The sequence below is a fragment of the Muntiacus reevesi genome, chromosome 2 (assembly GCF_963930625.1).
Source record: "Muntiacus reevesi chromosome 2, mMunRee1.1, whole genome shotgun sequence".
Lineage (NCBI taxonomy): Eukaryota > Metazoa > Chordata > Mammalia > Artiodactyla > Cervidae > Muntiacus > Muntiacus reevesi.
In genome coordinates, this window is record NC_089250.1 from 103,297,212 (window position 1) to 103,322,982 (window position 25,771).

Sequence of the window (25,771 nt, forward strand, 5' to 3'; positions counted from 1 at the left end):
GCTTACTTAAACTCATGTCCATCAAGTCAGTGATGCCATCCAACCATCTCATCCTCTGTCCTTCCTTTCTCCTCCTGCATTCAATCTTTCCCAGCATCAGGTTCTTTTCCAATGAGTCAGTTCTTCGCATCAGGTGGTCAAAGTATTGGAGTTTCAGTTTCAGCATCAGTCCTTTGAATGAATATTCAGGACTGATCTCCTTTAGGATGGACTGGCTGGATCTCCTTGCAGTCCAAGGGACTCTCAGGAGTCTTCTCCAACACCACCGTTCAAAAGCATCAATTTTTCGGCACTCACCTTTCTTTATGGTCCAACTCTCACATCCATACATGACTACTGGAAAAACCATAGCTTTGAATAGATGGACCTTTGTTGGCAAAGTAATGTCTCTGCTTTTTAATAAGCTGTCTAGGTAGGTCATAACTTTTCTTCCAAGGAACAAGCGTCTTAATTTCATGGCTGCAGTCACCATCTACAGTGATTTTGGAGCCCCCCAAATTAAAGTCTGTCACTGTTTCCATTGTTTCCCCATCTATTTGCCTTGAAGCGATAAGACCAGATGCCATGATATTAGTTTTCTGAATGTTAAGTTTTAAGCCAACTTTTTCACTCTCAATCTTTCACTTTCATCTAGAGGTTCTTTAGTTCTTCACTTTCTGCCATAAAGGTGGTGTCATCTGCATATCTGAGGTTATTGATATTTCTCCTGGCAATCTTGATTCCAGGTTGTGCTTTATCCAACCCAGCATTTCACAGGAGGTACTCTGCATATAAGTTAAATAAGCAGGGTGACAATACAGCATTGACATACTCCTTTCCCGATTTGGAACCAGTCTGTTCCATGTTCAGTTCTAACTGTTGCTTCTTGACCTGCCTACAGGTTTCTCAGGAGGCAAGTCAGGTGGTCTGGAATTTCCATCTCTTTAAGAATTTTCCACAGTTTGCTGTGAATCACACAGTCAAAGGCTTTGGCATTTATTCTGTTCATGTGCTGGTTTTGCATTAATTGATTTTCATATGTTAAACTATTCTTGTAAACCACATAAAACCCACTTGATCACAGTGCATCATCCTTTAATTAAACTATTGAATTCAGTGTGTCCACATTTTTGAATATTTTTGCATCTATACTCTTTAGGGATATTGGCCTATAATTTCTTTTCTTATGGTATTCTTATCTGGCTTCATAAGTGAATTTGAGATTATTCCCTCTACTTCGGGAGTTTGGAAGAGATTGAGAAGGATTGACATTAATTCTTCTTTAAATATTAAGTAGAATTCATTAGTGAAGCCATCTCATCCCGAACTTTTCTTCTTTAGGAGGTTTTGATTATTGATTCAATCTTTATTTTTGTCATAGGTGTGTTTAGGCTTTCTGTTCCTTCATGATTTGGTCTTGGTAGTAAGTTGTATGTTTCTAGGAATTTATACATTTCTTCCAGGTATTATTTATTGGTATGTAATTATTCATGGTAGTCTTTTATTATCATTCTTTATTCCTGTGGCCTTAGTTATAATGTATTCTTTCTTGCTTATAATTTTATTTATTTGAGGCTTCTCTCTTCTATTTAGTCAGTCTAGCCAAAGTTTGTCAATTTTGCTTATCTTTCTAAAAAAAATACCAACTGTTAGTTTGATTGGTTTCTTCTCTTGTTTTCTCTTGTTTTCCTATTTTCTATTTCATTTATTTCTGCTATAATGTTTGTAATTTCCTTCCGTCTTCATTCTTGTAACTTCAGGCTTAGTTCTTTTTTAGCTCTTTTAGGTATAAAGTTAAGTTCTTTACTTGAGAACTTCTTCTTTTTTAATGTAGGGATTTATCTGTCTAACTTCCCTCTTAGTACTACTTTTGCTATATCCTGTAAGTTTGACATGTTTTCATTTTCATTTGTTTCAAGGAATTGTCTAATTTCCTTTCTTCTTTCAACTTTGACCTAATGGTTCAAAAATATGCCATATAATTTCACATATTTGTAAATTTTCCAGTTTTCCTTCTGTTGTCAATTTCTAGTTTCATTTCATTATGGTCAGAAAAGATCTTTGGTATTTATTATTGCCATTTAATCAGTAGCTATTGTCAGTCTCTTAGTTCTTTTTTTTTTTTTTTTTTCATCTTTTCCTCTCTTGCTGTCTTCCATTATGTTTTGTTGGGGGTTTTTTGTATTGATATGCTTTGACTTCTTTTTATTTCTCTTTTGTGTAACTTCTTTAGTATTTTTTGTGGTTACCTTGGAGCCTACCTAAAATAATCTTGAAAAAATCTGTTTTGAGTTGGTAACAACTTAAGCTCAATTAAAAACTCTACACTTTTACTTCTCACACAAACACTTTATGTTATTGTTATCACAGTTTACGTTTATTTATATTGTATATTTTTACCATGTTTTTAGTCATAGCTGTTTTAAATATTCTTGTCTTTTAACTTTTATGCTAGAATTAAAAGTGATTTACCTACCACCATTACAGTAATGTAGTATTTTGCATTTATTTCTATAATTACCATTATCATAATTTCGTACTTTCTTATGCTGTAGCATTACTGTTTCAAATCTTTTCAACTTAAAGTATACCTTTTAGCTATTCTTGTAAGCCAGGTCTAGTGGTGATGGACTCCCTCCGCTTTTGCTTAGGAAAATTTTTTAGGGAAAAAAACCCACTGTCTTCCCAAGCTTTGAGTAGTACCGTGTTTACTATGATGTTCTCGAGCTGCACGGGCCGCAGCACCAACTAGGACTGCACAAGGGAGCTGAGGCCAGATGGCAGCTGGCACAACTCTGCTTGGCTCACAGTGACACAGCTCAGCCACCCAGGCCTCCTAGGCCAATGCTGCCTGTCACACACTTTCCACCCCTCCTGGGTATTATCCCAATACCCTGGGAAATTCTTTATCTCTCCATTTTTTGAAGATCAGTTTTGCTGGGTATAGTGTTCTTGGATGTGTTTTTTTTCTTCTTTCAACACTCCTTCTGGCCTGCAAGTTTCTGCTGAAAAATCCACTGATAGCCTTATAGGGGTTCCCTTGTATGTGACAAGTCACTTTTCCCTTGCTTGTTGTTTTTCACTTTGACTTTCGACAATTTGCTTACAATAATCCGCCCCCCCCCTTATTTGCAGGGATACATTCCAAGACTCACAAGGGATACCTGAAACTATGGATAGTACCAAACCACATATATACTATTTTTTTCTTATACTGACAGATATGTAACATAAAAAGTATGGATATACGGGACAAAGAGATGCCCTGTCCTAGACAGAATAGAGCAGGATGGCATGAGATTTCATCACACTACACAGAACAGCATGCAGTTTAAAATTTATGAATTGTTTATTTCTGAAATTTATCATTTAATATTTTGGGGCCATATTTGACCATGGGTAACTGAAACCAAGAAAAGCAAAACTACCCATAAGGGATACTACTGTATAATGTGTCTCAGTATAGGTTTGTTTGGGTTCATCTTTTCAGTATCATTAAGGATTTTTAGAGCTAGATGTCCATTTCTTTCCTCTGATTTGGTGGGTTTCCAGCCATTATTTCTTGAATAAGCTTCCAGGTTCTTATTCTATTTCTTTTTTCTCCTTTGAGGACTTCCAAAATGCATACATTGTTCTGTTCAATGGTATTTCATAAATCCTTTATCTATCTTCATGCTTTGTTAAAATTCTCTCTCTGTTCATGCGTTTTTCTCCTGGTCTCAGTGAGCATCTTTATGATTGTCATTTTGAATTCTCTGTCAGTATCACATATTGACAGAATTCTCTGTCAAAATCATATGACTCTGTTTCATTAGGGTCAATTTCTAGGCATTTATCTTATTCCATTGTTTGGAACATCTTTGCCTGATTCTTCATTTTCCTTAGCTCTCTTTGTTGGTATCTACATATCAAACAAAGCAGGCACCTTTCCGCATCTTTGTGAACTGGCTTTGTGCAAGAGAAAGCTTCCCACCAATCAGTGGGGCTTCTACCAATGCCCCTTCCTAAGGAAAAACAGACAACTGCAGTTTTTGTCTACTTACTCTATACTGAGCCAGAGAGGGCAGGAAGCTGTGGTGTATACCAACCTAAGCCACTCCCTTCATTTTCCCCCACCAGGTAGGTAAACTTTGATGGATCCTCCGGAGCTCCAAGACTGGCAAGACAGAGTCAATTTTGGGGGGATACCCCTCAGAAAAGCTGGAGTACTGAACTGTGAACCAATCCCCAGGGGTAGAGACTCCAGTGAGAGGATGTCTCAAATATCCCTACTGAGGCCAGACTGAACACAAACCTATTGATTCATCATTCAGTGAGCTTTCCACTAAACCATAAGGTCACAAAGATTTGAGACCAAAGGTTTAAGTTCACTGTATAAACCTTCCCCAAGTGATCTCATACAAACCTATTGCTTATCCTAATACTTACTTCTTGAGGCTTTCTAATCTACCTCTTGTTTATTTGTTCTAGATAAATATTTCAATATCTAGTATATCTCATGTGCATATGCCTAGTCACTTCAGTCAATCCGACTCTTTGCAATCCCAAGGACTGTAGCCCACCAGGATCCTCTGTCCACGGGATTCCCCAGGCAAGAATGCTGGAGTGGGTTGTCATGCCCTCCTCCAGGGGATCTTCCCAACCCAGGGATTGAACCCACATCTCCTGCATCTTCTGCATTGCAGGTAGATTCTTTACCACTGAGCCACCAGAGAAGCCTAGTATCTCTCATATGGATCTCAAATCCAACATGTATAAAATCCATAGACTGCTTCTCCTCTTTGTAAACAGCAAGCCAATATCCTCAATGCCTAATCAGATGCCTGAAAGGTTGCTTAATGTTTCCGTTTCCCTCTAAATAGATTCCAAACACTTTCCAAATTGCAAGCTGTTCCTCTTTCATTTTTATCATTAATTCCCCACCCCACATAATCATTTCACAACCAGAAAACTGTATCAGTCTCACCACTGACCTCTCTGCCTCCACTGTGCCCCCTGGCTCACTGCTACCAGAATAATAGTCCTAAAATTCAAATCTGTCTATATCACTTCCATGCTTAAAATCTTCAATAGTTCTCCCTTCATTTTCAGACTAAAGTTCAAACTTTTTAACTTAGCATAATGGCCTTTCACAAGTAGGTTGATGTCTGATTCTGCAGTTCAACTCTTGTTCCTCCCAAACAATATGCCTTCATCTGAGCCATTCAGAACTATTACCGGTCTTTGAGCACATACTGTTCCCTCCAGCTAAAATGCTCTCAGCCACTTTCTTTGTCTAGTTAAATCATTCTCCAAACTTGTCTCTGCATTATTATCAAAACACTTCCTTGATACAATTGCCATCATGCCGCCACAACACCTTATACGAACTTTGATCATATTAACTTATATTGGGACTTCCCTAGTGGCCCAGTGGCTAAGGCTCCCTGCTCCCAATGCAGGGGGCCTGGCTTCAACCATTGGTCAGGGAACTAGATCTCACATGCTGCAACTAAGAGTTCACATGCCACAACGAAGATTGAAGATCCCACACGCCAAAACTAAGACCCGGTGTAGCCAAATAAATAAATATCTTAGTAACATTATAAATTTATGTCTTTAGTCTGTATATTCCAGGAGAACAGGACCATGGTAGTATATTTTCTAAATTTGACTCTCTAGCACATATTATGGTGACTGGCACTCAATAAGCACACAAAAAAATAACCATCTGCTGAATGGACTGATTAATTAAAGAAACTCAGGCTACCTGAAATGACACAGGTCCTTTTAAATGTTAAACATTTCTTTAACATGGCTTAAATTTTCTTTACCCTAGCATTTTTAGTATAAAATTTAATACAAATCTAGCAATTCGTGTCCTATTTGTCTCTATTTCTTTTTTCTCTTAATCCATCTTATACCAGTCTTGTGACTGGCTTTTTTCTGTAAACTTTGAAATGTCCCTGTTATTTTGCCTCGAATCTTCTGCAGAATATACTTAGTTTCTAATAACATTTATGTACAGCAATTTCTCTTGTTATAGACTGCTGACATTCTTAATAATAAGATTTAGGAAACCTTTTGCTGATACATATCTGCATTTTAACAATAGAGGGTGGCATCAAAAATTCTGAGTGTTATCATTATTATAATATGTGACTCTATATCAACATTATGAATATTCTTCATATTCACAATTACTAGTCTGTATACAAATGCTTTATAGCAATGTTTGTAGCAAATATTAAATATGTATTTGATATGTTATTAAATAGAAGTGCCATTTCTTATAATGACACCTATTTCTAATCCAAAGGGACAAATATTTCCATTTTAAGAAAAATAAAACTGGCTATGGTATGATAAATGGAAAAAGCCAGAAAAGTTAGTTCAACTCAGGAGACAAATTTATTTCCCTTCATTTTTAGGAATAAGGATAATATTGCACCTCAAGAGATGAAAAATGGAAGTAAGACACCACAGTGGGAAAAGGTCGGACAGGGAAAAGAAGGAAGGTAAAAGAAAATTTGTGCCACTTCTTACCACGTATTTTAAATACTATATCATTCAATCTTCACAAGGCCCTTAACTTATTCAAGCTTTATCATCCCAACATCTCAGAAGAAGAAACTAAGGCTCACAGATTTTTAACTTTCCCAAATCACCCAGCTAATCAGCAATATAACCAGGATTCAAGCAAGGTCTCTCTCTCTGCTGCCAAATGCCATAGTTTCTCTCCATATTGTTCTGACTCGCAAAGAAAACAACAGCTATGCAAGCCAACATTCTCTCAAAGAAAACTGACCCTTATAAAATTCATATGCCAATAAAATAGGATGTGGAATCTTGAGATGTATAAATAGTATAAAAATATTCAAAAACCTTGAAAGGTTCCAGAGAGAAATTTTTAAACTTAAACTCACATAGAAAATTATGAGCAATGGTGGTAATAAAGCCAAACTGCCTTTTCAAGTTTCTATAATTATATACTAAAGCAGCATCACTTTTTTCTCTGTCCTCTCTTACTTTTGATTTGGACCTATTCCACCCCACCCCACTCCTTGGAAGAAAACACATACTTCCCTAAGGAACTAGATATATTTAAAACTGCAAAGTCAAGAATCCCTGATATATTTAATTATATATTAACTCTGTGTTGATTGGAAGTACTTATCCCATGGAGAGTTACTCAGGAAACCATCTTTGCACAAGTTGGTGATCTCAGCCTATGTCTTTATAAATGTTTGATCATAATTACATCACTGGGACAGTCTCAGTGGAAAGAGGATAATTTAATAAAGATAAGGAATCAGGAAATATAGAGATACATGCTATCAATCAAAAATAGAGTAATATTTCATTTACTTGACTTCTAAAAGGAAATAGGGATCCCCAATAGGGATGAAAATTCTGTTATTTAGAAAAATTATAATAAGGAAGAAAAGAGTAAGGCCACTTAAGAAAACATTGTGACAGCAAAGGAATTCTCTGATACTGTGCAATAAAGAATAAACTCAAAAAAAAAAAAAATTGCAACAGGGATTTTTGTGGGCATTATGGGGTGGGGAGCCAAAATGACCAGAAACTTGCATAAAATAGCAAGATAAGACTGGAAGAGAAGCAGGTATTTGTCCATCATATCCAAAACTAGGAAAAGAAATAAAAAGGTAGTCCACTGCTTTTGGAAGAAGAATATGTGCCCAGAAGAACTCTATATCTTCATAGCTGATGCCCTCCCCAGAAAGAACATGTATAATATATTATTTTACATTAGGATGTTTAGTGTGTGAGAGAGAAAAGGGGGTGGAGGGAGGAAGAGAGAGAGAAAGAGCTGACTACAGAATTCCTGGGAAAGGAACTATTTATACTGAGGAAAATACCTTCAGGTGTAATTTAAGATGGAGATAGTGATATCTGAGGATACAAACTAGCAGAGGTCAAGTCAATAGTGGCTTGATAGAATATCTTACTGCTTAGGAATATGAGAGAAAACAAAGAGCAGGCAGTGAGAAGAGGTGGAAGGACAACAAGATGAAGTCACTAAAGGATTCTAAGTGGCAAGAATATACCACTTAGAATATACTGTCATACTACAGAATCCCCTCCTTTTCATCTTCCCAAGTTTCTAATAGGTTTGCAGTACATACATAAAAATGCATTGTAAGGGAGTGTGTGTGTGTGTGTGTGTGTGTGTGTGTGTTAGAGAGGGAAAGGGTCTACTTCCAAGTATGAATTAACATACCATAGAATACAAGTAGAAAGATCATCCATAAGCTAAAGTAATTCTGTGGAAGCAAAAACTTGGAGTCAGAGGTGACCCTGAGAATATGAGCCTAACAGAATTTGCAGAAATCTTGGGGATAACATACTAACAGAATGAGGGTTCAAGCCAATTATATCTAAAACTTGAAAGTGAAAGTAGCTCAGTTGTGTCCGACTCTTTGCGACCCCATGGACTACAGTCCATGGAATTCTCAAGGCCAGAATACTGTAGTAGGTAGCCTTTCCCTTCTCCAGGGGATCTTCCCAACCCAGAGATTGAACCCAGGTCTCCCACACTGCAGGCGGATTCTTTACCAGCTGAGCCACAAGGGAAGCCCAGAAGGAAGCAGAGAAGTGGTTTGCAATAAGCAGAATGTGAGTAATTGAAAACTGAAGGTCAAAAAAAATAGAAAGAAAAGAAATAAAAGCAAGCAAGCAATGATCACTTAGAGCTCTTACGGGGTTATTAAAAGTAAGTCAATCCATTTCTTCTATGCCAAACTAACCTCATTTCTATACAACTGGGGTTAGTAGACTGATAAATCCATGATGCCATAGAGAATACATCTTAATTTCAGAAAGGTTTTTGAGAAAGTGCTTGAGAATAAAATAAAGAAACATAAACATAGTCTATACAGCAACCCAATGAAGTGAATTTGAAGCTCATTTCAACAACTTTATTCAAAGTGTGTGAATATTTGATCTTAACTAAAACAAAGCTATATCACTATTTTCCATTTCATTAGATATTTTTTCAGGAATAACTAGGTGAAGAAATCTGAAAATGACACCCAGGTTAGGAGGGGAAGACAAATCAAAAGTCAAGAAAGTCTGGAAGGAAATTAGAAAAGACAGAATTAGCAAGACAAAATTCAATGACTATAAAGATAACATCAATCTTTATATATTATTAATAAAAAAGATAAACTGTATCAGAGGAAGAGGGTTTCAGGTGGCACTAGTGATAAAGAACCTGACTGCCTTTGCAGGAGGTATAATAGACACAGGTTCGATCCCTGGGCTTGAAAGATTCCCTGGAAGAGGGCACAGCAACCCCACCCCAGTATTCTTATCTGGAGAATCCCATGGACAGAGGAGCCTGGTGGGCTACAGTCCACGGGGTTGCAGAGAGTTGGACACAACCAAAGTGACTTAGCATACACCAAAGAAGGAAGACCTAGATTAAGAGAAGTCCAAGTTCAGACACTGTTCACAAAAACAGTGTGAACAAACAACATGACAAGGGTATCATAATAGGTAAGATAAAGTTAGACATTAAATCAGAGAGGGAATTATCTGAGTAAATTATGGAGTGTTCTTATCAGAATATTTGTTTCTATTTCAAGACGTTTGACTTCAACATTTTATGGCTGTTACCTACAATCTAGAATATGCACCAGTTCAGTTCAGTCGCTCAGTCATGTCCAACTCTTTGCAACCCCCATGAACCGTAGCACTCCAGGCCTCCCTGTCCATCACCAACTCCCGGAGTCCACCCAAACCCATGTCCATCGAGTCAATGATGCCATCCAACCATCTCATCCTCTGTTGTCCCCTTCTCCTCCTGCCCTCAATCTTTCCCAACATCAGGGTCTTTTCAAATGAGTCAGCTCTTCGCATTAGGTGGCCAAAGGACTGGAGTTTCAGCTTCAACATCAGTCCTTCCGATGAACACCCAGGACTAAAGAAAAGGATTTATAGAGATGATTCTTGGGATTTCTGTTTCTTATATTGGCAGATTAGTAATTCAATCCAGCCCTTCTGCCTAAGAAAACTAACAAGATTTGATGAAATATAAAATACTTCATGTTAAAAACATTAAAGATCTAACAAAACAGTGAGGAAATTCCTGAGATAAATTCCAGATGAGGTAATGTTTCATATACAAAGATAGGCATTCACATGAGAAGACAAGACACCATCAGCATAACAAAAACTGACATACTGACAGTATCACAAGCAAACACCCAGGGAGTCCAGACGCTGAAGTTTTCCAACTTTAACCATAAAACAAATCTGCTTATAATGTTCAAGTACATCAAAATCAAGACTGAAACAAAATCATACAAAATATGGAAATTCCAGAGTATCCTGAGTTGTCTGAAACTGGTCAAAAGTCAAGAATTTTTTAGCTTAAATAAGAGAAGACATATGTAAGTCCTAAGAGTAATCATCAGTTATTTGAAAATGCACTTCCTATTGCCTTGATTCTGTGTTGCTCCAGAAGATAAACTAGAAGCAGTGAAAGAAAATAGCAGGGATGCAGCTTTAAGCTCAGCTTGAGAAAAATGTCTTCAATGACTAGAATTATCCAAAATACGCTTTACTGTCTAATAGAATTGAGAATGCTATCACTGTACATGATCATCTATATTGTTAGACAGTTGTGTCTATTTCATACTGAAGGATAGTCTACCTGCTTCAGCAACATACTAGACTAGAAGGGCACTGAAGTTTCTCCTCTATGATGTTTTCATTCTAAGTACAAATTTAATAGAATCATAAACTAAAAATACTCTAAACCACTATATCCCAACATACAGCCTGAGAAAACACCAAGATTAATATATTATAGAAGAGTTCTAGAGTCACGAAATTTGGGAAACTCTGGGTTAAGCAAAGTTAAGCAAGTTTCTTTGCTTTGACATTTCTCACCAACTTTAATGTGCTAATGTGCATCAAACATTAAGAGAAGGACTTCCCTCGCACTCCAGTGGTTAAGACTCCACATTTCTAATGCAGAGGACATGGGTTCCATCCCTGGTTGGTGAACTAAGATCCTACATGCTGTGCAGCCAATAAATAAATAAAGCATTCAAAGGGAATTTCTGTGTGCAGCACAGACCGTTGAAAAGCTTGTTTTCATGCTGCATATTTAGAAGACAGGTTCTGCAGAATACTTCTAAGGGACTGTTGGACTATATAATTCTAATCTTTATCTCCAAAAGATTTTTTTCAACTAGCCTTCATTCTGTGTGAAACATTAAAAGAATTGAGTTGAATAATACAACTCAAATTATACAAATAATTTATATAATATTATATATTACATAATATTATATAATGCAAATTATACAAACAATACAAATGCAACTTATAAATTTTATTAAGATGTAACAATTTAAAAAACTGTCACAATAAGGTCTTCCCTTTTTCATAGATAAAGTATCACTGTTTGATTAGACATTCTTACAAGTGATTTAAATGATCTAGCCCAAGTTCAGGCTCTAATGAGGAATCAGTAAATGTGGGAAAGTGTGGCTAGAGTTAAGAATGCCTCCTCCTAGTGACTTACCTAAATTCCCTTAACGATTTGCTATAGACCCATGAATTTGTCTAAACATTTCTGAAAGCTATTTATAGTGAAAGCTGTTGTAACACTTGGAGAACTAAGTTCCCAAAGTTGCTTTTTATCTATTGCCTTCAGCAAGCTTCTTAAATTCAATATGCCTCGGGTTTTTTTTCATCTATAAAATAGGAATCATAACCACTAAGGTGCTGTGAGGTTGAATTAAAGGAGATAATCCCCCACATTTCTTGACCCATTATAAAAACTCATAACTATTAAGTATAATTTTATTACAAAAATAGCACTTTGTTTTTCTTTGATCTACAGTTATCTCCTGCTTCATTTGAATGATATGATATGTGTGAATTACCTAGCACAGTACTAGTAGTTAGTAGCAATCAATTAAAATGTTAATGAAGGGACTCATGGTCTTATATATATAGTTACTCCTTAATTGATTATAAGGGAAGTAATTTTCACCTAACAAAAGCCTTTCATTCTGCCCTATCTCAACCAATCCTGAGTTAAAACATAGGAAATACTGGGTCATGGGACTAGGAATTATCTGGCATTTAATCTTTCATAACCACTTATGGCTATAATATTTATCAGCATCTGTATTCACATATGGTTGTTGTTGTTGCTCAGTCACTAAGTCATGTCCGACTCTTTTGCAACACCATAGACTGTAGCCCACCAGATTCCTCTGTCCATGGGAATTCCCAGGCAAGAATACTGGAGTGAGTTGCCATATCCTTCTCCAGGTGATCTTCCCGACTCAGGTACTGAACACACATTGCTTGCACTGGCAGGCGGATTCTTTACCACTGGGCCATCAGGGAAGCCCTCCTTCATGGATCACAGCATTGTCATAGTGAAGGGGCTTGCATAACTCAAGAATCTATGAACCAAGCAATGCAAGGCCACCAAGACAAGCAGGTCATAGTGAAGAGTTCTGACAAAATGTGGTCCACTGGAGAAGGAAATGGCAACCCACTCTTATATTCTTTCCTGGAGAACCACATGGACAGCATGAAAAGTCAAAAAGATATGATGCAGGAAGAAGTGACCCCCAGGTCCAAAGGTGATTAATATGCTACTGGGGAGGAGCAGAGGGCAATTACTAATAGCTCCAGTAAGAATGAAGAAGCCAGGCCAAAGTGGGAACAGTACTCAGCTGTGGATGTGTTTGGTAGTGAAAGTCAAGTTTGAGGCTCTAAAGAACAATATTGCACAGGAAGCTGGAACGTTAGTTCCATGGAACAAAATAATTTGGATGTAGTCAAGCGGGAGATGGCAAGATTGAACACTGACATCTTAAGAATCAGGGAACTAAAATGGACAAAAATGGGAGAATTTAATTCACATGACCATTTTATCTACTACTGTGGGCAAGAATCCCTTAGAAGAAATGAAGCAGCCCTCACAGTCAACAAAAGAGTCCAAAATACAGTACTGGAGTGCAATCTCAAAGACAACAGAATAATGTCAGTTTCTTTTCAAGGCAAACAATTCAACATCACAGTAATCCAAGTCTATACTCCAATCACTGATGCCAAAGAAACTAAAGTTGACCTGTTCTCAGAAGACCTTTAGCACCTTCTAGAACTAAAACCAAAAAAAGATGTCTTTTTCATCATAGGGGATTGGAAAGCAAACGTAGGAAGTCAAGAGATACCCAGGAAAAACAGGCAAGTTTGGCCTTGGAGTACAAAATGAGGCAGGGCAAAGGTTAACAGAGTTTAGTCAAGAGAACACGCTGGTGACAGCAATCACCCTTCTTCCAAAAACACAAGAGATGACTATAGACATGGACATCAACAAATAGTCAATACCAAAATAACATTAATTATGTTTTTTGTAGCCAAAGATGGAGAAGCTTTATACAGTCAGTAAAAACAAGAACTGGAGCTGACTGTGGCTCTGATTACAAGCTCCTTATTGCAAATTTCAGGCTTAAATTGAAGAAAGTAGGGAAAACAATTAGGCCATTCAGGTATGACCAAAATAAAATTCTTTATGATTATATTAATATAGTGGAGGTGATGAATAGATTCAATGCATTAGATCTGGTAGGCAGAGTGCCTGAAGAACTATGGACTGAGATATATAACATAGTACAGGAGACAGTGACTGAAACCATCTCCAAAAAAGAAGTCCAAGAAGAAGAAAAAGTGGTTGTCTGAGGAGGCTTTACAAATATCTGGGGAAAGAAGAGAAGTGAAAGGCATGGAGAATAGGAAAGATATATCATGCTGAACGCAGAGTTACACAGAATAGCAAAGAGACATAAGAAGGCCTTCTTAAATGAACAATGCAAAGAAATAGAGGAAAATAATAGAATGGGAAAGACTAGAGGTCTCTTCAAGAAAATAGGAGATATCAAAGGAACATTTCAAGCAAGGATGGGCCTGATAAATAATAGAAATTGTAAGGATCTAACAGAAGCAGAAGATATTAAGAAGAGGTGGCAAGAATGCACAGAAGAACCATACAAAAAAGTTCTTAATAAGTTCAATCACTTAAAAAAGTTCAATCACAATGATGTGGTCACTCACCTAGAGCCAGGCATCCTGGAATGTGAAGTTAGGTGGGCCTTAGGAAGCATTACTATGAACAAAGCTCATGGAGGTGATGGAATTCCAGCTGAGCTATTTCAAATCCTAAAAGATGATGCTGTGAAAGTGTTGCACTCAATATGTCAGCAAATTTGGAAAACTCAGCAGTGGCCACAGGACTGGAAAAGGTCAGTTTTCATTTCTATCCCAAAGAAGGGCAATGCCAAAGAACATTCTCACTACTGTACAATTGTGTTCATGTCACATGCTAGCAAAGTTATACTTAAAATCTTTCAAGTTAGGCTTCAACAGTATGTGAACCAAGAACTTCCAGATGTATAAGCAGGGTTTAGAAGAGGCAGAAGAACCAGAGATCAAATGGCAAACATCTGCTGGATCATGGAGAAAGCAAGGCACTTCCAGAAAAACATCAGCTTCTGCTTCATTGACCATGCTAAACCCTTTGACTGTGTGGATCACAACAAGCTGTGGAAAATTCTTAAAGACATTGAAGTACCAGACCACCTTACCTGCCTCCTGAGAAACCTTTATGAGGTCAAGAAGTAACAATTAGAACCAAACATGGAACAATGGACTGATTCAAAATTGGGAAAGGAGTAGTCAAGGCTATATATGGTCACTTTGCTTGTTTAAATTACATGCAGAGTACATCATGGAAAATGCCAGGTTCAATTAATCACAATATGGAATCAAGGTTGCTGGGAGAAATATCAACAACCTCAGATATTCAGATGATACCAACTCTAATGGCAGAAAGTGAAGAGTAACTAAAGAGCCTCTTGATGAGGGTGAAAGAGAAGAATGAAAAAGGCTAGCTTGAAACTCACCATTCAAAAAACTAAGATCATGGTATCTGGTCCCATCACTTCATGGCAAATAAAAGGGGGAAAAGTGGAAGCAGTGACATATTTTACCTTCTTGGACTTCAAAATCACTGCAGACAGTGACTGCAGCCATGGAATTAAAAGACTTGCTCCTTGGGGAAAAAAGTGATGACAAACCTAGACAGCATATTAAAAAGCAGAGACATCACTTTGCTGACAAATGTCCATATAGTCCAAGCTATGGTTTTTCCAGTAGCCATATATGGATGTGAAAGTTGGACAATTAAGAAAGCTGATCACCAAAGAATTGATGCTTTCAAATTATGGTCCTGGAGAAGACTCCTGAGAGTCCGTTGGACTGCAAAGAGATCAAACCAGTCAATCCTAAAGGACATCAATGCTGAATATTCATTGGAAGGACTAATGCTGAAGCTGAAGCTCCAAAACTTTGGCCACCTGATGCAAAGAACTGACTCACTGGGAAAAACTCTGATGCTGGGATGACTGAAGGCAAAAGGAGAAGTGGTCAGCAGAGGATGAGATGGTTAGATAGTATCACAGACTCAATGAACATGAATTTGAGCAAGCTCCAGGAAACAGTAGAAGACAGAGGAGCCTCACGTGATGCAGTCCATGGGGTCACAAAGCATTAGACCCAACTTAGCAACTGAACAACAGCAAATACTCACATATTAAAAAATGAATCTCAAGAATGTCCAGAGATTTGTTTAAGGTGTCCAGGAAACCATCAGTCAAGTAACAAAAAATATTGTTCAAATATCTCCCCTACAAATCTGGTAGACAGTGGCTGGGGATGAGAACTAATCCCTTTCCTGAAAAGCTATTTAACAACAAAAAAATGTGCCAAATTGAATTTTTGCACTAATAAACTATCAAAAGAAAATAAATATGAAAGTATAAATGAAAGAGTTAAGACAAACCCTTTCCTTTTAACCCTACTTTAGGGTTAAAATAAACATTAGTAAGTATAATAGTGTTAGTCGCTCAGTCATGTCCGATTCTTTGCTATCCCATGGACTGTAGCCCTGCAGGCTCCTCTGTTCATGGGATTCTTCAGGCAAGAATACTGGAGTGGGTTGCCATTCCCTTCTCCAGAGAGTAAGTAAGAGAATAATGCAAAAAAAAAAAAAAAAAGATTTAGCTTAGCATTAGAGAAAATTATTTTGACAAGAAGGTCAATCAGCAAGGCATTTGCTTAATAGTTACAATAGTCACCAAGCACCTTTATGAAAATGCAAATATATTTATGAACAGAAGAGCCAAGGTCCTATTTAAAGTGAGAGAAAAAGAAGAGACTCCAAAGTGTTCTTTTCATCTCGACACTATTAATGACGGTCAAACTAAATAAATTAAGAAAATGACAAAGGCTAAAAAAAATTGTCCTTCTACTAAACCATTGCTAAATGGTTTTGTCTAGCAAAATAAAGCAAATGAGATATCCTTCTGCCTTTGTAATCCCCTAGTTTAAATATATTCTTTACTCTTATTAAATAAATACATTTATATATTTTCATAATGCATTACTACAGACAACACAGACTAACCGGAAACAGATACTGTTTAACTAGGATCAAGAGGAGCTGGCAAGAGGAGTTTTCATTTACAATTAGGACAAACTTCCACATGCCTTAAGCTTCAAGGTTTTTCTTTCTCAAACAATTTATATTCACAGATTTATTTTCTATATTATCTTTATAATTATGTTATTATGTATTTATTTACATACTTATATAGGGCATAATAACTTAAATGGTCAAAAGTCTAGAAATTTTTTCTAGCCATTTCCTTATCAATAAGCCATCTTCTGTTTTTCAGTCTCCCACTGGCTTTAAAACTAACTTCTGGCTTCATTCTTGTGAAGTATGCATTAGTTTCACAACCCAATCAAGTCAACTGCTGAATGGTGACATTAAGAAATGAGAGGACAGATGTGCTCGGATTGATGCTGGGTTCAGAAAATGGGATTATAAGTGAGAACAATGCCAAGGTAAACTAAGTCATCTTTTACTTACAGCTGACACGTGCTGCAAGAGACACATGACATCAATCATATCTGCGAGGACAAGGAGTCTGGTAACTGCAGCCAACAAGGCACGAGCAGCCTGAACCACAGCTTCCCTTTTCGGGAGATAACAGGGGTCATCTGCAAATCTCTCAGCTGATACTTTCAGAGCTTCACCTGAAAGACACAACCCCAAATATGTTATATTTTAAGCTTCACTTATGCCTGTTGCAGCATTTATCATCCAACCTAACTCCAAGTACATTCCATGACTAAGCATAATATTAAAATACTGTCACTTGACACTAGAACATCGTCTCTTAATAAAGAATGCACTTTCAAATTGATATTTGTTTTTGATAAATGTTCTGGAGTTTAAGAAGCATGGTACCATTTTCCTGCATGAAAATTGTGTTCAATTGACTAGCAACATCTAATAAAATTGCTGTCAACTTCTGCATTTGCTGAATCTCATTTGCTGTGAAAGGTTTCATTACTAAGACTTCAATCAGAAACAATTTTGTTTATAAAGATAAGATAAATCTTCACTGAGTTACTTTCTAACTCAATGGATGTTAGAAAAGAACTAGCCTTTAAGATAGTAAGACAGCAGTTCTCTGATAAAAGTTTAACATAGGTAGATTTGTTCTTAACTGTCAACATACTAAATAAACTATATCCTAAACTTAGTCATGGAAATAATATTCCACAGTTAAAGAAATATATTTCCCTTGTTAGATAAATATACTCACTATTTTTCAGGTTTCTTTATTTAAAATATGTTCTTTATAAAAGTAATATGCACCAATTTATTTTAAAAAGTTCACAGTTCAGAAAGGTGCAAAATGAAAAATCCCTCTTTACTCCACTCCATTAACATAATTGCTAAAGACACCATATCCACTATTTTTAAAATTTTTTAAAGTTAAACATTTTTATTATGAAGGCAATATGTGACTTACTACTTTAAAATAATTCACCATACTAAAGAATATAGAGTGAATTTTTTGTTTGTTCCCATAAAAATCACCAAAACAACCATTAAGTTCTTATATCTACCCAGAAATTTTTCTATGAATGTATGTTTTATGTGTGGCATATACATATATATATGTACACTTATAAATACACAATCTATTTTATTAGTATATTCAGTCATATACATTCATATTATTTAAAAGATTTATATCATAGGAAAACATAGATATTATATGCTATAAAGGAAACATATAGAAGATATAGATTCAGATTCTTTTCATAAATAGTTTTATACTATAGGCTTCCCTTGTAGCTCAGTCAGTAGAAAATCTGCCTGCAGTGCAGGAGATCCAGGTTCAGTCCCTGGGTCAGGAAGGTCCCCTGAAGAAGGAAATAGCAACTCATTCCAGTATTCTTGCCTGGAGAATTCCCATGGACAGAGGAGCCTGGCAGGCTACCATGGCATCATGAGTTGGACACAACTTAGTGACTAAACCACCACCACCATTATACTATAAAAATCTTCTACTTCTTTTCACTTATCAATTTATTTTCTTTACATATTGGGATACAGATGATCGGGAGGCAACAGAACACAAAACTTAACAATGTGGGCACAAGTAACTTAGCCTCTTTAGGTTTCATTTTTTTCCACTATAAGAAGTTTTTATTCAGTCACTCAGACATGTCCAACTCTTTGCAACCCCATGGACAGTAGCAAGTCAGGCTTCCCTGTCTTTCACTATTTCCCAGAGTTTGCTCAAACTCACATACATTGAATCAGTGATGCCATTCAACAATCTCATCCTCTGTTGCCCCCTTCTCCTCCTGCCCTCAATTTCTCCAGCATCAGGGTCTTTTCCAATGAGTCAGCTCTTCATATCAAGTGGCCAAATTATTGGAGTTTCAGCTTCAGCATCAGTCCTTCCAATGAATAGTCAGGACTGATTTCCTTTAGGATTGAGTGGTTTGATCTCCTTGCAGTCCAAGGGACTCTCAAGAATCTTCCCCAACAACACACTTCAAAACCCTCAATTCTTAGGCACTCAGCCTCCTTAATGGTTCAACTCTCACATCCATACATGACACCTGGAAAACCATAGCTTTGACTAAATGGACTTCTGTCACCAAAGTGATGTCTCTGCTTTTTAATATGCTGTCTAGCTTTCCTTCCGGGGAGCAAGCATATTTTATTTTCATGGCCACAGTCACTGTCCACACAGATTTCAAAGGCCAAGAAAACAGAATCTGTCACTGTTTCCATTTTTCCCCATCTATTTGCCAGGAAGTGATGGGACTGGATGCCATGATCTTAGCTTTTTAATGTTGAGTTTTAAGCCAGGTTTTTCACCCTCCTCTTTCACCTTCATCAAGAGGCTCTTTAGTTCCTCTTCCCTTTCCGACATTAGGGTGGTGTAATCTGAGTATTTGAAGTTACTGATACATCTCCCAGTGATTTTGATTCCAGCTTGTGCTTCATCCAATCTGGCATTTAGCAGAGTACACATGATGTACTCTGCATATAAGTTAAAAAGCAATGTGACAATATACAGTCTTTACATACTATTTTTCCGATTTTGAACCAGTCTGCTGTTCCATGTCCAGTTCTAACTGTTGCTTCTTGACCTGCATACAGGCTTCTCAGAAGGCAGGTAAGGTGATCTGGAATTCCCATCTCTTGAAAAAATTATCACAGTTTGCTGTGATCCACATAGTCAAAGACTTTAGCATAATCAATGAAGCAGTAGATGTTTTTCTGGAATTCTGTTGTTTTTTTTCTATGATCCTACAGATTTTGGCAATTAGATCTCTGGTTCCTCTGCCTTTTCTCAATCCAGCTGGTATATCTGGTACACGTGCTGTTGAAGCCTAGCTTGAAGGATTTTGACCATTACCTTGCTAGCATGTGAAACGAGCACAATTATGAGGCACTGTTTGAACACTGTTGGGCACTGCGTTTCTTTGGGATTATAATTAAAACTGACCTTTTCTAGTTCTATGGCTACTGCTGAGTTTTCCAAATTTGCTGGCAGAAAATCAGAGGGACTAAGAGAACACTTCATGCAAAGATGGATACAATGAAGGACAGAAATGGTAAGGACCTAACAGAAGCAGAAGAGATTAAGAAGAGGTGGCAAGAATACACAGAAGAATTGTATAAAAATGTCTTATGACCTGGATAACCATGATGGTCTGGTCACTCACTGTAAATGTAGCTGATAATAGTAAGTATAATTTTTATGAAGGTTAAATAAGAGCAGTGTTTGGAACTAGTAAGACTTGATTAGCTGTTTTGTCATTCTTTTTAATGCTTGAGTAAAGTTACATTTAATTGATATATTATAACTTACTTTTCCAGGCTCCCTTTTTGTTAGTAAGGCTTTTTCCAGTTTTGTTGAGAAATAATTGGCATGTATCACTGTATAAGTTTAAGGCATAGAACATGATGGTTTGATTTACATATATTGTAAAAAATACTATCAGATTAAGTTCATCTGATAGTAACATTCATCATCTCTTGTAAATAAAGGGAAAGAAGGAAGAAAAGGGGGGAAAATGTTCTTTTTGATAAGAACTCAGGATTTACTCTCTTATCAATTCTCCGTCATATAATCGGCAGTATTAATAATGTCATCATGCTGTACATTACATCTCTCATACTCATGCATAATGGTAAATGTGTACCTTTTGACCATATTTATCTAACTCCCCCTCCCACCACACTCAACCTCTGGTAACTGCAAGTCTGATCTCTTTTGTTATGAGTTTGGTCTTATTTTTGCTTTTTAGATTTCACAAGTAAGTGAAACCATAAAGTATTTGTCTGCCCTTGTCTGACTTATTTCACTTAGGATAATGCCTTCAAGGTTCACCAGCATTGTTTCATTTGGTAGGATTTCCTCATTTTTTGTGGATGAATAATAGTGCACTGTGTATATGCCACATCTTCTTCATCCTTTCATTCATCAGTGGACATTTAGTTTGTTTCCGTGTCTTGACTATTGTAAATAATGCCCCTATGAACATGGGGATACAGATAACTTTTTGATTTAGTGTTTTATTTACTTTACATATATTAACAGAAGTGGAATTGCTGAATCACAGCATAGTTCTACTTTTAAATTTTTGACAGTCCTTCACAGTTTTCCATAGTGGCTGTACCAATTTAAAATCCCACCAATAGTACACAAGGATTCCCTTTTCTCCACACTCACACCATTAAGGTCTTATCAGATATATGGTTTGCAAATATTTTTCTCCATTCCATAAATTGCCTTTTTACTTTGTTGATGATTTCTTTTACTGTAAGAAATTTTTTACTTTGATATAGCCCCACTTGTTTATTTTTCATTTTGTTTCTTTTTTTTTTTTTTCATTTTGTTTCTTATGCCTCAGGTGTCATATCCAAAAAAATCATTACAAGGTCCATCACAAGATTTATTCTTATGTTATTTTCCTAGGAATTTAATGGCTTCAGACCTTACATTTAAATATTTAATCCATTTTGAGTTAACTTTTCTGATTGATATAAGATAGAAGCCCAATTTCATTCTTTCATATATGAAATTCAGTTATCCCAGCACTATTTATTGAAGAGAGACATCACTTTGCTGACAAAAGTTTGTATAGTCAAAGCTATGATTTTTCCAGTAGTTATGTAGAATGCGAGAGTTGGTCCATGAAGAAGGCTGAGCATGGAAGAATTGATGCTTTCAAAATGTGGTACTAGAGAAGACTCTTGAGAGTCCCTTGGACTGCAAGGAGATCAAACCAGTCAATCCTAAAAGAAGTCAACCCTGAATATTCATTGGAAGGACTGGTGCTCATACTGAAGCTCCAAACTTTGGCCACCTGATGCAAAGAGCCAACTCACTGGAAAAGATCCTGAATGGGGAAAGATTGAGAACAAGAAGAGAAGGGGATGACAGAAGAAGAGATGGTTGTATGGAATCACTGACTCAATGGACATGAGTTTGGGCAGACTCAGGGAGATAATGAAGCACAGGAAAGCCTGGCAAGCTGCAGTTCATGGGGTTGCAAAGAGTTGGACATGACTTAGCAACTGAACAACAACAACAATTTATTGACGAGACTGTCTTTTCTCTTTTGAGTATTCTCATCTCTCTTCATTAATATTAGTTGACTATAAATGCTTGGGCTATTTCTGGGCTCTTGATTCTCTTCTATGGATCTGTTTGTCTGTCTTTATGTATGAGGCCCCTATTGAACACACAAATTATTTCCAACTTTTTTCTATTTCAAACAATACTACAAAGAATGCCCATAACATGTATCTTTGTATGTATGGACAAATTTAGCTGCAGCATAAATTCTTAAAATTAGAATTGCTGAATCAAGAGGTAAATGTATATCAATACATGCCAAAAAATTCTCTAAACACAGCAATCTCACCAACATATGAAAGGGCCTGTCTCATCTACTTTACTCCATGACTCTTTTGTTCCTATTTATTCACAATCTTAAGCATAAAGAAAATGCAACAAATTATTAATAAAAATAACAAGGAATAATATTTCTTAATATGGACAAAGTCTGTGAAAGTTCTGAGACTGTCTTAATATGTTAATACGTTCCATTTAGCTCTCCTAAGCAATACCATGAGCAGTAAAAAGATGGCAGAGTAGAAGAGTGTGTGCTCATCTTCTCCTGCAAGAACTCCAAAATATGACCATTATATCTACTACTGTGGGCAAGAATCCCTTAGAAGAATTGGAGTAGCCATTATAGTCAAAAAAAGAGTCCAAAATGCAGTACTTGGATGCAATCTCAAAAATGACACGATGATCTCTGTTCATTTCCAAGGCAAACCATTCAATGTCACAGTTATACAATTCTATGCCCCAACCAGTAATGCTGAAGAAGCTGAAGCTGAACAGTTCTATGAAGACCTACAAGACCTTCTGGCAGTAACACCCAAAAAAGATGTCCTTTTCCTTATAGGGGACTGGAATGCAAAAGTAGGATGTCAAGAGCTACCTGGAGTAACAGGCAAACTTGGCCTTGGAGTACAAAATGAAGAAGGGCTAAGGCTAACAGAGATTTGCCAAGAGAACACACTGGTCAGAGTAAAAACACCCTCTTCCAAAAACACAAGAGAAGACTCTACACATGGACATCACTAGATGGTCATACCAAATCAGATTGATTATATTCTTTGCAGCCAAAGATGGAGAAGCTCTATACAGTCAGCAAAAATAAGACTGGGAGCTGACTGTGGCTCAGATCATGAACTCCTTATTGCCAAATTCAGACTTAAACTTAAGAAAGTAGGGATAACCACTAGACCATTCAGGTATGACCTAAATCAAATCCCTTATGATTATATGGTGGAAGTGACATATATATTCAAGGGATTAGATCTGATAGACAGTGTGCCTGAAGAACTATGGATGGAGGTTCGTGACATTGTACAGGAAGCAATGATCAAGACCAGCCTCAAGAAAAAGAAATGCAAAAAAGCAAAAATGGTTATCTGAGGTGGCCTAAGAAATAGCTGAGAAAAGAAGAGAAGCAAAAGGCAAAGGAGAAAAGGAAAGATATACCCATTTGAAAGCAGAGTTCCAAAGAATATCAAGGAGAAATAAGAAAGCCTTCCTCAGTGATCAATGCAAAGAAATAGCAGAAAACAATAGAATGGGGAAGACTTGAGATCTCTTCAAGAAAATCAGAGATATCAAGGGAACATTTCATGTAAAGATGGTCTCAATAAAAGACAGAAATGATATGGACCTAACAGAAGCAGAAGATATTAAGAAGAGGTGGAAAGAATCCACAGAAGAACTATATAAAAAAGATCTTCATGACCCAGATAATCAAGATAGTGTGATCACTCACCTAGAGCCAGACATCCTGGAATATAGAGTCAAGTGGGCCTTAGGAAGCACCACTATGAACAAAGCTAGTAGAGGTGATGGAATTCTAGTTGAGCTATTTCATAGCATAAAAGAATATGCTATGAAATATGTCAGCAAATTTGGAAACTCAGCAGTGGCTACAGGACTGGAAAAGCTCAGTTTTTATTCCGATCTCAAAGAAAGGCAATGCCAAAGCATGTTCAAACTACTGCACAGTTGCACTCATCTCACACTCTAGCAAACTAATGCTCAAAATTCTCCAAGCTAGGCTTCAACAGTACATGAATCATGAACTTCCAGATGTTCAAGCTGGATTTAGAAAAGGCAGAGGAACCAGAGATCAAATTGTCAACATCTGTTGGGTCATTGAAAAAGCAAGAGAGTTCCAGAAAAACATCTAATTCTGCTTTATTGACTACACCAAAGCCTTTGACTGTGTGATTCACAACAAACTGTGGATAATACTTCAAGAGATGGGAATACCAGACCACCTGACCTGCCTCCTGAGAAATCTGTATGCAGGTCAAGGAGCAACAGTTAGAACTGGACATGGAAAAACAGACTGGCTCCAGATCAGGAAAGGAGTATGTCAAGGCTGTATGTAGTCATTCTGCTAATTAAACTTAAATGCAGTTATATCATGCAAACTGTTGGGCTGGATGAAGCACAAGATGGGAATCAAGATTGCCCAGAGAAATATCAACAACCTCAGACATGCAGGTGACACCACTCTCAGGGCAGAAAGCGAAGAAAAAATAAACAGCCTCTTGATGAAAGTGAAAGAGGAGAGTGAAAAAGTTGGCTTAAAGCTCAACATTCAGAAAACTAAGATCATGGCATCTGGTCTCATTACTTCACAGCAAATAGATGGGGAAAAAATGGAAATAGTGACAGACTTTAATTTGGGGGCTCCAAAATCTCTGCAAATGGTGACCGCAGTCATGAAATTAAAAGACGCTTGTTTCTTGGAAGAACAGTTATGACCATCCTAGACAGTTTATAAAAAGCAGAGACATTACTTTGCCAAAAAAGGTCTGTCTAGTCAAAGCTATGCTTTTTCCAGTAGTCATGTATGGATGTGAGAGGTGGACTATAAAGAAAGCTGAGCACCAAAGAATTGATGCTTTTGAACTGTGGTGTTGGAGGATTCTTGAGAGTCCCTTGGACTGCAAGGAGATCCAACCAGTCCATCCTAAAGGAAACCAGTCCTGAATATTCACTGGAAGGACTGATGCTTTGGAAAGACTGATGCTGAAGCTGAAACTCCGATACTTTGACCACATGATTCGAAGAACTGACTCATTGGAAAAGACCCTGATGCTGGCAAAGATTGAAAGAAGGAGGAGAAGGAGACAACAGAGGATGAGATGGTTGGATGGTATCACCAACTTGATGGACATGAGTTTGAGCAAGCTTCAGGAATTGGTGATGGACAAGGAAGCCTAGCGTGCTTCAGTCCATGGGGTTGCAAAGATTTGGACACGACCGAGTGACTGAACTGAACCGAACTGAAGCAACACCAAGTTAGGAACTCAGGCTATGAAGTCAGACACTTCTGAGATCAAATTCTTATCTGCCACTTCTAGTTCCGAGACTGTGGAGAGCTAAATATTTTCAGTGTCCTTATCAATAGGAAATGGATTAAATATTAATTGCCTCACAGTGTTTCTAGGATGTTTAAATGAAATATATTTTATAATATACATTTAACACAGTATCTGAACATGAAAAGCACTCAACAAATGTTAGCTGTTATTTTCTCAGGAAATTTCTAGTAGAGACAGTAAATTTTTAAACCAGTAAATGCTTTTTTTTTTTTTATGTGTTTCTCTGCAAGTCAGAATTGCTACTAGGAGACTGGAAAATTAAAGTGACCTCTGAAATTAAGAGAGCAAATGAATTCCCACAAAAGAAGATTATCTTTTCTTGTCATGTGTCTGAATTGTAAAGTTATGATAGCCTTTATAGAATCTTGTCTT

At 37.0% G+C, this 25,771-nt stretch overlaps 1 protein-coding gene across 1 annotated transcript in view; it reads right to left on the reverse strand.

Annotated features, from left to right (window-relative positions):
* CTNNA3 (catenin alpha 3) overlaps positions 1-25,771 on the reverse strand; it is a 1,724,101-nt gene that overhangs the window by 1,622,340 nt on the left and 75,990 nt on the right. Inside the window, exon 3 of the mRNA XM_065919867.1 lies at positions 16,949-17,115. Within this exon, the coding sequence (XP_065775939.1) occupies positions 16,949-17,115 (167 nt within the window). The remainder of the gene's footprint in view (positions 1-16,948; positions 17,116-25,771) is intronic.